This window comes from Myotis davidii, unplaced genomic scaffold (assembly GCF_000327345.1).
Source record: "Myotis davidii unplaced genomic scaffold, ASM32734v1 scaffold384, whole genome shotgun sequence".
NCBI lineage: Eukaryota > Metazoa > Chordata > Mammalia > Chiroptera > Vespertilionidae > Myotis > Myotis davidii.
The window spans coordinates 365,465-378,444 of NW_006295385.1; the positions used below are offsets into that span (position 1 = coordinate 365,465).

The window sequence follows — 12,980 nt, forward strand, 5'->3', positions numbered from 1 at the left end:
ATAACCTGGTGGTCTACCAGTAGAGCAGTGGGCTGCCAGTACAGCAGTGCCTCCTCAGCAGCACTAAGGACGTCCGACTGCAGCTTAGGCCTGCTCCCCGCTGGCAAGTGGACTTCCCCCGAGGGCTCCCGGGCTTCCAGAGTGATGTCTGATCCCCTGGGGAGCGGGCCTAAGCCAGCAGGTGGACATCCCCTGAGGGGCCCCAGACTGCGAGAGGTGCAAGTTTTTGTGCACCGGGCCTCTAGTCTCGTTATAAATGATAATAAATAAAAATATATTTATAAACTATATAGCTATATACCCATTTATTTAATTATTCAATTACAGTTGATAGTCAATATTATTTTATGTTAGTTTCAAGTATACAGAATAGTGGTTAAATTATTATATAATTTATGAAGTGATCTCCTTGACAATTCACGTACCCACTTGGCACCATACATAGTTATTACAGTACTACTGACTACATTCCCTATGCTGTACTGTACATCCCGGTGACCATTTTGTAACTGCCAGTTTGTAATTCTCATTCCGTTACCTTTTGGACCCAATCTTCCAACCCTCCTCCCGTTTGGTAACCATCAGTTTGTTCCTGTATCTATGAGTCTGTTTCTATTTTATGTGTTATTTTGTTTTTTAAATTTCACATTTAAGTGAAATCATATGCTATTTGCCTTTTTTGGACTGACTTATTTCACTTGGCATAGTATCTTCTAGGTCCATCCATTGTCGTTGCAACTGGTAAAATTCCATTCTTTTTTTATGACCAAGTAATATTCCACTATATATGTATGTACCACATCTTCTTTATCCACTTGTCTATTGATGGGGACTTGGGCTGCTTCTGTATTTTGGCTATTATAAATGATGCTGTAGTGAGCATAGGGGCTGTACATAACTTTTCAAATTAGTGTTTTGGATTTTTTTGGATATATACCAACATGTGGACTTACTGGGTCATATGGAAGTTGTATTTTGAAGTTTTTGAGGAACCTCCATATTGTTTTCCACAATAGCTGTAACAATCTGCATTCCCACCAACAGTGCATGAGGGTTCCCTTTTCTCCACCTCCATGTCAACACTTGTTTGTTGACTTATTAACTTTCACTTTTCTGACAAGCTTGAGGTGATATCTCATTGTGGTTTTAATTTGCATTTTTTTCTGACTGTTAGTGACTTCGAGGATCTTTTCATACGTCTATTGCTCATCTGTGTGTCCTCTTTGGACAAGTGTCTATTCAAGTCCTCTGCCCATTTTTTTAATTGGATTGTTTGTTTTTTTGGTGTTGAGTTGTATAAGCTCTTTATAAAGTTTGGATGTTAACCCCTTATCAGGTATATCATTAACCAATATCTTTTCCATCCACTGGTTGTGTTTTGTTTTGTTGATGGTTTCCTTTGCTGTGCAAAAATTTTTTGGTTTGATTTAGTCTCATTTGTTTTTTATTTTTATTTTTGTATCCCTTGCCCAAAGAGAAATATCAGAAGAAAATATTACTAAGAGAAATGCCAAAGAGTTTTTTACCTGTGTTTTCTTCTAGGATTTTAATGGTTTCAAGTCTTACAATGAAATATTTAATTCATTTTTAGTTTATTGTTGTGTGTGGTTTAAGAAGGTGGTCTAGTCATATTTTTTGAATGTATCTGTCCAAATCCAATTTCCCAATGCCATTTATTGAATAGACTATCTTTACTCTATTGTATGTGCTTGTCTTTGTAAGTGAACTTTTCTTAATGGGCAACCAGGTCAACTGTATAGTTGATGTGAACAGAGTACCAGGAGCCAGTCAGGAAAGTATAGCTGTTGAATATAGTTATTTTTTATTTGTTTTAAGGCTGACATACTGCTTTGTTGGTTCATCAAAGACTCAGGTGTGTGGGTCTCACGAACCATATAGGACATCTTCACTATTTGACTGAAAGTTATCACCAGCTTAGATGAGACTTTTCAGTGGTGATGAATCCAAGAAAACCATTCACAACAATAAAAAAGGTGCTCTTTTTCCTTGTATGGAGCTTTTTTCTTTCAGGATTTATAATTTGACACCTGGTATTCTGAGCTTCTGTAGTGCCGAACCATTTTATTGGGGCTTTGTTATAGCTCTAAGAATTCTTATCACCAGAAAAAATGATTTCAACAGAAAGTAAAGTGAAGCAGTTGGTTTTACTGGCATACTCATGCATTCTTTGTTCTTCTCCGTCTCTTTCTCTTTTCAGTGAGCATGTTTTTGAATACGTTAACGCCGAAGTTCTACGTGGCCCTGACAGGCACTTCCTCACTAATATCGGGGCTTATTTTGGTAAGTGATGGAATCTTTCCTATTTAAAAACATGCTGATTACGTGTGTGTGTGTGTGTGTGTGTGTGCGTGTGTGTGGTGTCCCAAAAATGTATACACACACTTTGAATAATTATAAAGGCAGTGTTTATTAAAATACATTTCATTTTCAAAATTAAGCTGTCAGCTGTTAAAGTGTGTTTATATTTTTTTGGGATACTCTGCATATGTTAGTATGTATACAGGGGGGAAATCTAGAAGAATATACACCAGCAGCTTAGTGATTATTTCGCATGTGTGTATATGTTGTGTGGGGCCATTTATAGAGGCCTCTCACTACTTAGGTTACATATTGGTAAAATATATTTTTAAAAATTTTTTTAAAAAATTAGTTTCAGAAAGGAAGGGAGAGGGAGAGAGAGAGAGAAACATCAGTGATGAGAGGGAATCACTGATTGGCTGCCTCCTGCATGTGCCCCCTCTAGGAATTCAGCCCACAACCTCAGCATGTGCCCTTGACCGGAATCAAACCCGAGACCCTTCAGTCCACAGGCCAACACTCTATCCACTGAGCCAAATCAGCCAGGACCATATTTGTAAAATATTTTTTAAAACTTTAAGTAATCAGTCCAGCTGGTGTGGTTCAGTGGTTGAGTGTCTACCTAGGAACCAGGAGGTCATGATTTGATCCCTGGTCCGGGCACGTGCCTGGGATGTGGGGGTATGCAGGAGGCAGCCAATCAATGATTATCTCTCACCATTGATGTTTCTATCTCTCTCTCCCTCTCCTTTCCTCTCTGTATCAATATATATATATATATATATATACATATATACACACACACACACATACATATATATAATTTTATACAATTATGTATTACTTTTGTTGAAAGTGAAAACCAAAATATAAATAAAAGAGAAAATAAAGGAAAACAATTTTGCGTCAAATTCTAGGGTCTAAGACACTACAAAATAAATGTGATTCAGTTTAAGTAAAATGTTTTCATTACCCCTTTCAAAATAAATTATTGGACATAAGCAAAATCAGTAGAAATCAAGCTCTGTGTCTTTAAATTTATTGACATGGGTATGGTAAATCTAAGCTTTTCCCCTCTGATCTCCTTTTCTCTCAAAATTTACATATATTTCCCTATTGTTTCCCTTTAAATAATTCCAAATAAGCAAAAACAATATGATAATTATCTCTGTGGTTCTATTACAGTGGTTCTCAACCTTGGCTGCACATTAGAATCACCTGTGAATCTTTTTAAAATCCTGATTTCTGGGCCTCATCCTCCGGAAATTCTGTTTCTTTGTTACTAATGTTGTGGCTCCACCCCATAACAAAGAAACAGAATTTCTGGAGGATGAGGCCCAGAAATCAGGATTTTAAAAAGATTCACAGGTGATTCTAATGTGCAGCCAAGGTTGAGAACCACTGTTCTATTACATTAAGTTCTAAAATAGTTACAGGTGAGATAAATTATAACATCTGAAGTCATTTTCTTTAAGTACCTTAAATAGGGTCATCTAATCTCAGTGGAATCAGTCCATATACTCAAATGACCTTTAAGGAGAAAGTGGATTTATACATTTTTTCTCTATATACGTAACCCTGTGATTACTTTTTATTATAGAAACAGGGACAAGAAAGTTATCAGAGTTTGTGTTGAGAAAAGCTGTAGAAAAACACACGTTTTGAGGGGGAAGGGCACAAAGATGTGGAGCAAGTGCGTAAGTGACCCTGATGAACAGAGGGTTTCAGAAGCTTGAGCTTATAAGGAGCAGAGTCAAAAGGTGGGGCTGTGTGTGCAGGGCAGAAGCCTGCAGACAGGTGAGGGGAATGGTGGTAGTGTGGGGAGTATCCTTTCTTCTGGTCAGACATATTCAGGTTAATCTTGCTCTGCTGTATCACATGGGCTGCTGGGCTCAAGGGAAGAGATGTTTAAAATTGATACTATTGCACCAGGAATGGGAAGAACATCAGCAAGGGGCACTCCAAGATGGTATGTAAGTGGACTCCAAATAGAAAGGCCAGTGTTGGCTGCAGAGACCATGCCAAGATGAGGGGAAGTATATTAAAGTTCCTTCTAAAAGTGGGTTGAAATGAGCTGTATGAAATAATTTATACCATATTGCCCCTTAAGTGCACACCCATCTGATCTGGTCTTTCTTGTTCTAAATAAAGACCTCATAGGGAGTTGGGCCCATGCTCATGTTTTTGGTTCGTAGTGAAGCCAGATCTAGAACCTCTGTCTTTAGGTTCCCACCTTAATATGCTGAAATGGAATGAAGAAACTTCAAACTTAGAAAATGCTTTCACATGCTTGATAAGTTATTACTAAGTATATGCTGGGAACATGGCAATCTTTTAGCACATGTATTTTTTTGGGGGGGTTAGGTATTACAAATCTCCATCTAATAATTATTTACATTAAAAATAATATTTTATTTTTATTTATTTTTTTAATATATTTTTTCAGGCCGCAGGCCGATGCTCTATCCACTGAGCCAAACCGGTTTCGGCTACATTAAAAATAATATTTTAATATTTTCCTAAAACATCTTCAAAATCTTTTTTCATTAAACAAATAGAAAAAAAGGGTGAACATTTTTGCATACAATATGCATAGCAATATCATACTGAAACCAGTAATCCACTCTGGTGTGGAAAGGTCAGGTTGTGCATTCCTCTCAGGAGTGTTCACTTAAGAACATTACCTGCTTCGGTGGTGCTTACTTTGTGCCAGGCAGAGATCTAAACGCTGTACATGCTAACTCATTATTCTTCACAACAGTACACTTAGGCAGTTGCTAGTGTTGTTTCCATTCCACTTGTGCATAAATGGGTGGTAGAGCGGACAAGTAAGTAACCTGCCTCAGGTCACACAGCTGGCGAAGGCTGAAGAGGTATTTCCACCCAGGCAGTCATGCTTTCGCACTCATTTCGCTGCCTGCTGGTTAACTTCTCGGTTGTTGTGTTAGCTTGCTGCACAGATGGCGGGTGTGGATTTGATTCTAGCAGTATATTGTTATGGGAGCATTGGGCTTTAATTACAAGAGTGTGGGTTGCTTTCACTTTGAAAAGCTAGACCCCAGTCATTTTTACTTCTAACTCAGGGATGGTGAAGTCCCACCAGCTTGCTTTTCTTGTCCTCCAAATGAAGGATTTCCCTACCAGTGGTCGGCAAACTGCGGCTCAGCAAACTGTGGCTCGCGAGCCACATGCGACTCTTTGGCCCCGTCAGTGTGGCTCTGCCACAAAATCCCGGCTCTTCCACAAAATACTGACTTCTGCGCATGGGCCACGAAGTTTCAATTGTACTGTACATGCTTGCCTGAACGTGGTATTTTGTGGAAGAGCCACACTCAAGGGGCCAGAGATCCGCGTGTGGCTCGCGAGCCGCGGTTTGCCGACCACAGCTAGACCATGGCCATTGCAGATCAGGCTGGTGAGGCTTTCTCCCTGCCTGTGGGCTGCAGCTGTTGAAACCTGATGACCACGGCCGTGCTGCCTTATGGGATATTTGCATGGCAGCATTCTCAGAGGATATGCCTGACTGATGGGGAACTTTGAGCCAAGGAAAACCTCGAATGTGTGAAGATTTTGAAAGACCTTTCTCAAAAATGTTTAGTTGTAACTACAATGTGGGAATAGTTGTTGATAGTTTTAGGCTCCTGCTTTAGGTTGTTGACACTGGTGTTGTCCAGCCTTCGGGGACTCAGCTTTGCTAACCCTGGAAAGGAACCTAGGGTAGAGGTTTCTAACGCTTTTCTGCCAAGTGCATTTCTTGGAGAAGCAGCATTGAGGTAAAGCAGTGGTTCTCAACCTTCTGGCCCTTTAAATACAGTTCCTCATGTTGTGACCCAACCATAAAATTATTTTCGTTGCTACTTCATAACTGTAATGTTGCTACTGTTATGAATCGTAATGTAAATATCTGATATGCAGGATGGTCTTAGGCGACCCCTGTGAAAGGGTTGTTCAACCGCCAGAGGGGTCGCGACCCACAGATTGAGAACCGCTGAGGTAAAGGATCAGGTGCTTTGAAAAGAGCTGCTTAGTGGTTTGGTTTGTTTCCTGGCACCAGAGAGACGATTATCTAACTACTCTCCCCTGAGCAATGTTCGGAGAGTCAAGCAGTGAACACTCAAAGCACAGGGCTGCCGCTGGGGAAATCGGTTGTTTGGGGACCTCAGGATTCCTTTGCTGGAGACTGAAATTATCATGTAATGTGATGTCTTAGGAGAACAGAGGTAAGAAAACAAACAAAAAACCCTGGTGTTTTTCTTGTGAAGAAAACGTCAATTAACTGAACAAATATACATAGAAATAAAATGTGTTTGCCAAACGCTGTTCTCTTTTAAACTAATGTGCCAGCAATGAGTTTGTTATTCTGCCTACTTCTCACTCTTCCCTTTTGGTTCCGAAGGACTAGGCCCCCAGAAAGCTTATGGCTTGCCCAGGTCACCTTGCCAGGTAAGGGTGAGTGAGGACTAGGATTTAAATCCCCACTGCTTGGCCACGGCATCCTTCTCCTTTCATGACGTGTTGACTGGAAGGTGGATAGCCGCAGTGTCTAGCAGTTGATGTTTTCATGTTAACAGACTCACAGAAATGGGTCAGGTAGATAAGAAAGGGGAGAGGGGGAGAGAAGAAAAGAAGAAAAGAGAGGGAGATGCAACCTTCTCAGGGGGAGACGCTTTTATCTTTTTTCCGATTGGCCATGTGTTGGGTCAGATTTGGGCAGTCCAAAACATAGACCAACACCTCCCATGATTTAAAAAGTATATATATTTTGTGTGTCATCATTTATTATTTTTGTGTCCTCTATAATGGAAGCTTCACAAAGGCTGGGACCATATCTGTGTTTTTGTATACCACTTTTGTATATGTTTGAGTAAACACTTAGGGATATTTGTTGCAGGCACAGAGATCCAGTGAGTGAAGGAATTAACCAACTGCATTAGAATTATCTGGGAGCTTATTTAAAATGATGGGTTCTGAATACCACCCAAGACCAAGTATGTGAGTTGGCAGGGCTTGGGGCACATGGCACAGGCTGGCTTCTCCTTGTTGTCTGTGGCTTTATACCTTCATCCCAGGAGAGTGACCCTTCCTTCTAAGCCACAATCAGTAATGCTACAGTGGAAAGTCTCATCCTGTGGACATACAGACACTGAGGTGGGATGGATCATTGACTACTGACCTTGAAGAAAACCTCAGATCTCTGTCCTCTCTTTTCTTAAAGGCAGTAGGTGGCCAGGGTAGGGCATGGAAGGGCATGAATACTAGTTCTTCACACAGCCCCCATAACTGATAGGGAAACAAGTGGCCGAGGAGGGATGAGACCAAGGAAGCAGGAGGTCAAGACCTCTTTGTATCTCTTCAGTATTCCTAAACAAAACATACAGAAACTAAGAGTAAAAAAAAATGTCTGCCATAAGGAATTGGGAGGGACTTTAAAGTGTAGGTGAGTAAGGAGAAAGGAATATACTTGAAAATTCTAACAGGAAAGTAAAAATGTTATCGATCTTACCGTAAACCACCTGTAACAACTGCCTTAGTTTATCTCATTTAAGCCCAGGATATTCCCCCTCTTGCCCCAAACCCTGTTTACCCCCACGTATATTTCTGAAGACTTAGAGCAGGTGTCAATTTGGCATTTTTTTCCCATAGAAGTATACTGCTAGAAAGTTTCTTTTCTTTTTTTAAAAATAAATTTTATTGATTTTTTACAGAAAGGAAGGGAGAGGGATAGAGAGTTAGAAACATCGACGAGAGGATGTACCCGCAACCAAAGTACATGCCCTTGACCGGAATCGAACCTGGGACATTTCAGTCCACAGGCCAACGCTCTAGCCACTGAGCCAAACCGGTTAGGGCTAGAAAGTTTCATATTTCCTCTTTAATCTCCATATCACTGTATCTATCTCCTCTTGCTATCATCATCTACTTTAATCCACAGGAAGCACTCAGTCAATCTCAGACTGTGACATCTTTGTATTTCCCATGGATTTAATGGAATTGGAGTGGAATTACTAATGTGCTGCTATATGGAACCTTGGAGTATTTTTTAATGTGATATGTGTATAGGGAAGTCCCTCATTCATGAAGAGAAATGTTTTATATATAGAACATGCAATTCAAGAAGAGGAGGTCTTATTGGCTATGGTGGGGTCTCTCTTTTCTGTGGCTAGTACGGAAAGAGAGTGATCCGGTTCTTTGAGTAGGGGGGCTGGAGATTGAGAAATGAAATAGAGACAAGACACAAAGATGGAAGGAAAAGGCTGGGTCCGGGTGGGACCGCAGTCCTCTTCTGAGGGAGAGACAGGGACCCAGCACGAAGCAGCATGTTTATTTTATTCCCCGAATACCAAGAGGTTTCACCAAAACTAAAGATAAAGGAGCTTGGGTAGGCCCGAGTTGTATTCATTCCCGGTGCTAGACTGGATTTACATATCAAAACCCCCTCCCTGACACTTGGGCAAAGATGAAAGTCAATGCTGAGAACACTTCTGCCTTTTTGGTAAAATGTGTATCCAAGACGGGGCTCTGCCTGTTGCCTCAGGTTCAACTGACAATTATTAAGGAAAAATGCCCACGTGCCTTCCCAGGGGCCCTCTACAATTGGCGAGGAAGAATCTAGGCCTCTTCAGGAAATATTCAGCTTTTAGGTCTGCAAGAAAGACGAAAGGGCCTTGTCTGTACCTTGTGTCAGATTTTTGTTCCTTCCCTGGGGCGGAAGATGAGACAAGTTTGCACCTTAGGCCAGCTGCCAATCTAGATGTCCACCCTAAGTCCCAACCCCAGTGCTCCTTAGTCATCCTCTGCTCTGTCAGTTAGTAAAGGAGGAGGTCACAAGGCATTGGGAACTGAGACCTAGACAAATGGGTCTTTGTTTTAAATGTGATCCAGGTCCTGAGTATAGCTTATGGCCCTTCTGTTCTACAAGGTATATATTCAAACCATTTTTTCCATCCTCACATTTCCAATTCCATCTCCACTTCTCTTATTCTCAGAACATAAACCTTGTCTGCATCTCTGTGGAGATCAGTTTCACCCACTTGTTATCCCTTTGTTGCATTCTTATATATGTAAAATAGCTCATATCACACCCTACTTTCCAAAATAGAATGGATCTCCCTCTACTCATTCATCCTTCCCCATTCTTCCTGTCTTAGATCAAGAAATGGTAGGTTACCTTTTCAAGGAAGGGTGGGTGTGCTTCCTGGGCTTTGGCATCTTGCCTCATGGTTGGTTGAACTTTTTTGCATCTTCAGTTTCTCTTTCCACTAGATTCTTTCCTCTTCCATAAATATGTGTAGGCCCCTATTTTTTAAAAATAACAAACAAAATTAATATAAACCCTTCCATTGGTCCCGTGTTTATTTAAATTATATATCATTAAGTCACCAGGCCAGTCCTTATCATCCATCTAGTCAACCTTCTAATCACCTGTTCATCCATCCAGTCTTACAATCATCCATCCATCCACCCATCCATCCAACATTAACTGAGTGCTTACTGTGAGTTTATTTTACACATTAAATAATCAAGCCCTAGAGAATCAAAAGAATCAACCAAGGTCACACAGCTCAGCTGTCATGAAGTATGTTAGGGTTTTTACCTTTCAGCTAGATGGTAGGTTCACTGTTGCTTTCTAAACTTTTAACCCAGTTGATGCTGTATTATCCTTGGGGTGGAACATGAGTAGGAAACACATACTAGAGAGATTATGTTTTTAAGACTATTGTTGTGTTTCCCTCCACATCCTGCGTCGTTCAGGGTTCAGGATCTGGAAGAGGAGCCGCACACAAATGAAAGAGAAAAGACAAGAGATAATTTGGGAATATTGGGAGCCAGGCGGGTAAGTCCAACTCAAGAGGAAGGACTTCCCCTGGTGCTCAGGCTGCACCAACTATTTTATAGTCAGAGGTAAACAAGGTAGTGGTTACCATAGTTACACTAGTCTTGTGAGTTTCACTTGTTTTGACCATAGTTACACTTCCTGCACTTCCCTCAGCCCATTAGCTTCCTGGATAAGATCTAGGGAGCATTATAAGGTCTAGCCTAATTATGCTAAGAGGACTGTGCCCTTTAAGCTGGGACTTGTTTGTGACTTTGCCAACAGGTCAGTCCGAGGCTTAACCCTATATCTGCTCCCCACAGACTATGAAATGTGTTAATTTATATTTTAATTTTATGGTTATTTTTCAGATTAAAAACTGTTTTGTTGTACTGTGGCAAGCCCAGTTAGCTATTAGCATGTCCCAAAACTAATTTTTAAATTTAAATTTGCCTATGAGAGCTATGTAGGTTATGCACCTTGGAGAAGAATTCAAAGTGACAACAAACATTTGCATGTTAGGTAACTCCATCTGCCCATTTGGATTAGTGTGGCTCTTCTAAAATACTGTGAGACGCTGGCCCAAAGCCTGTCATGTTTCAGGATAAAAGGCAGCTTGTTATGCTAAGATCCCAAATTAGAAGACTTGGTTTGAAGTTGAAGAAGGCTTTAAGTCCTTTTCTTCTTTCTTGAAGTAGTTGTTCATTCAATACACATTGGAGCCTGTGTTCTAGGTTGGTGGGCGCATTAGTATAAAGAAAGACAGTGATGGGTAAGAAGCCGTCTACTGCTGAGAAAAAGCTCTCCTCTTCTCCCCCAAACAGCTGCAGAAATAACCCAGTCTTCACTGAGGTCCATTATTCCTACTTTAGAAATACTGTATAGAAGGTCTGTCTCCGATTATAATATAAATATCCTATTCAAAAGAGTCACACCTTAGGGTGAGTTTTCAGGTCCAATTTGATTGGCTACTTCTAGGTTGGTTTTGATAGCTAAGAAACTTAAGAGAGACAGTAGAGTGGGAGGACACATGGAAGTGAATATTTGAAAAGGGATAGGCTACATCTGTCTGTTTAAATGATCAAGAGAGTTAAAAAAAAATAGTTTATTATAGGGCCCTGGTAAGATTAGTGGCACAGAGCTGGGGCTTTAGACTAAGTAACTATTACTTAAGTAGCTGGGTGACTTCGGTCAGGTCACTGCACCTTCCCGTACAGACCTCATTCCTCATCTCTAAATGGAGACTGTACATGGTGCTTTAAAGTCCCTTTTAGTAATGACATTCTCTGATTCTGCTTGATAAACAGAGATATCTGAAGCATCCCGAGGTGTTTTTTGTGATGGGAATAGGCCATGAGAGGAGCAACCTGTGAGAGGCATTGTGGGTCTGTGGCATGGACTGGTAGTGAAGGGCCACATCTGTGCTCTGTAACAGCTCATGCCTGGTGTGGAGCATTTAGCGCCAAGTGACTGAATGAATGAACTAAGGCCTGGCAGGTGCCCAAGAAGCAGAATATAGGAAGCAGAGCAAAGAAAGCTCCCCCATCACAGGTGATTGAGAGCCGCCCGCAGTTCTGTGGTTAGTGTTTTGAGTCCCTTCTTCTTTTCTAAAGGCAACATCACGAATCTCTTCAGGGCTTTGTTGGATGGTCAGGACTGAATGATGAGCAATACCCCTTTTCACAACGATTTCCAGGGTTTTCAGCCAACAACATAGTAACAGTCTCCTCGGGCGAATTGTAGACTGGCAAAAGAGAGGTGTGTCCTAGCAGTGTGTGAGGGGTGTATGTTACCAACACACTAACTGATAGCTTTGCTGTTACTTTTGAGAACCACTTATGCAGCAGGCACTGAACTAGGCCTTTTACATGGAGGTTGAGATTAGGTGTTTTACATGGTTGTGGAAATTGAGGACCTTTAATAATAAATATATTTTTATTGATTTTAGAGAGGGAGAGAGAGATAGAAACATCAATGATGAGAGAGAATCATTGATCGGCTGCCTCCTGCATGCCCCCTACTGGGGGTCGAACCCGCAGCCCAGCATGTGCCCTTGACGGGAATCAACCCAGGACCCTTCAGTCCGTAGGCTGATGCTCTATCCACTGAGCCAAACCAGCCAGGACTATTAATATATTCCTAATATTAAATATGATTTGTAATAAATATGATTTCCACTAAATAAACTTATATTTAAATAGATTAAATAATTCACCTGAGATTATAAACTCTCTCCTGGATTCGTGGTTTATAAATTTACCATTCTTAAACTTTCTTCCTTCTTTAAGCATGATCTCTTATTCCTAGCATTCCAAATATTATAGACTAGTCCTTTTTTCTTCTTAGCTTTCATATCATATTTTTCCATCTGCACAGTGAAATTACTTAAACTTGATCTCTTAATACATGGAAGTTCACATAGTCAATAGGGGTAACTCTTTGGAATCAAGTTCTTGGTCTAATTGTTATTTTCTTCTGGTCATTCATAGATGTTCTTTCTGTCTGTCTGAAAGAAATTTTTGTTAGACCAAAAGAGAGAAAACATCAATCCTATCTAATAAAAGAGAAACATGGTAATTAGCGTACAACCGCTACCCTTCCCATTGGCTAATCAGGGAGATATGCAAATTAACTGCCAGCCAGCATTGCGGCCGGCAGCCAGGCAGCTGGAAGCGAACATGAGGCTTGCTTGCTTCAGTGATGGAGGACTCCAACGTTCCCTGCCTGCCTTGCCGGCCTCTGAGCTTGCAGTTTGAAACATTGTAACAAATATAGAAGCGAAACAAAACCCCAGAAACCAGCTTTCAGCTGGCTGGGATCTCAGAGCTGGAGTTGATGCAGAGTTTTT

The 12,980-nt window shown here is 40.8% G+C and overlaps 1 protein-coding gene across 13 annotated transcripts in view; it reads left to right on the top strand.

Annotated features, from left to right (window-relative positions):
* The window catches only part of ST7 (suppression of tumorigenicity 7), a 240,475-nt gene that overhangs the window by 76,374 nt on the left and 151,121 nt on the right, over positions 1-12,980 (top strand). For 6 of the 13 annotated variants that reach the window (XM_015567990.1, XM_015567995.1, XM_015567989.1 and 3 more), the window contains exons 1-2: positions 1,925-1,994; positions 2,219-2,301. In XM_015567990.1, the coding sequence (XP_015423476.1) occupies positions 1,940-1,994; positions 2,219-2,301 (138 nt within the window). In that variant the 5' untranslated portion in view covers positions 1,925-1,939. Of the gene's footprint in view, positions 1-1,924; positions 1,995-2,218; positions 2,302-3,919; positions 4,017-12,980 lie in introns of those variants that run through there. The other 7 variants (XM_006770007.2, XM_015567992.1, XM_006770008.2 and 4 more) reach the window with 2 other exon arrangements.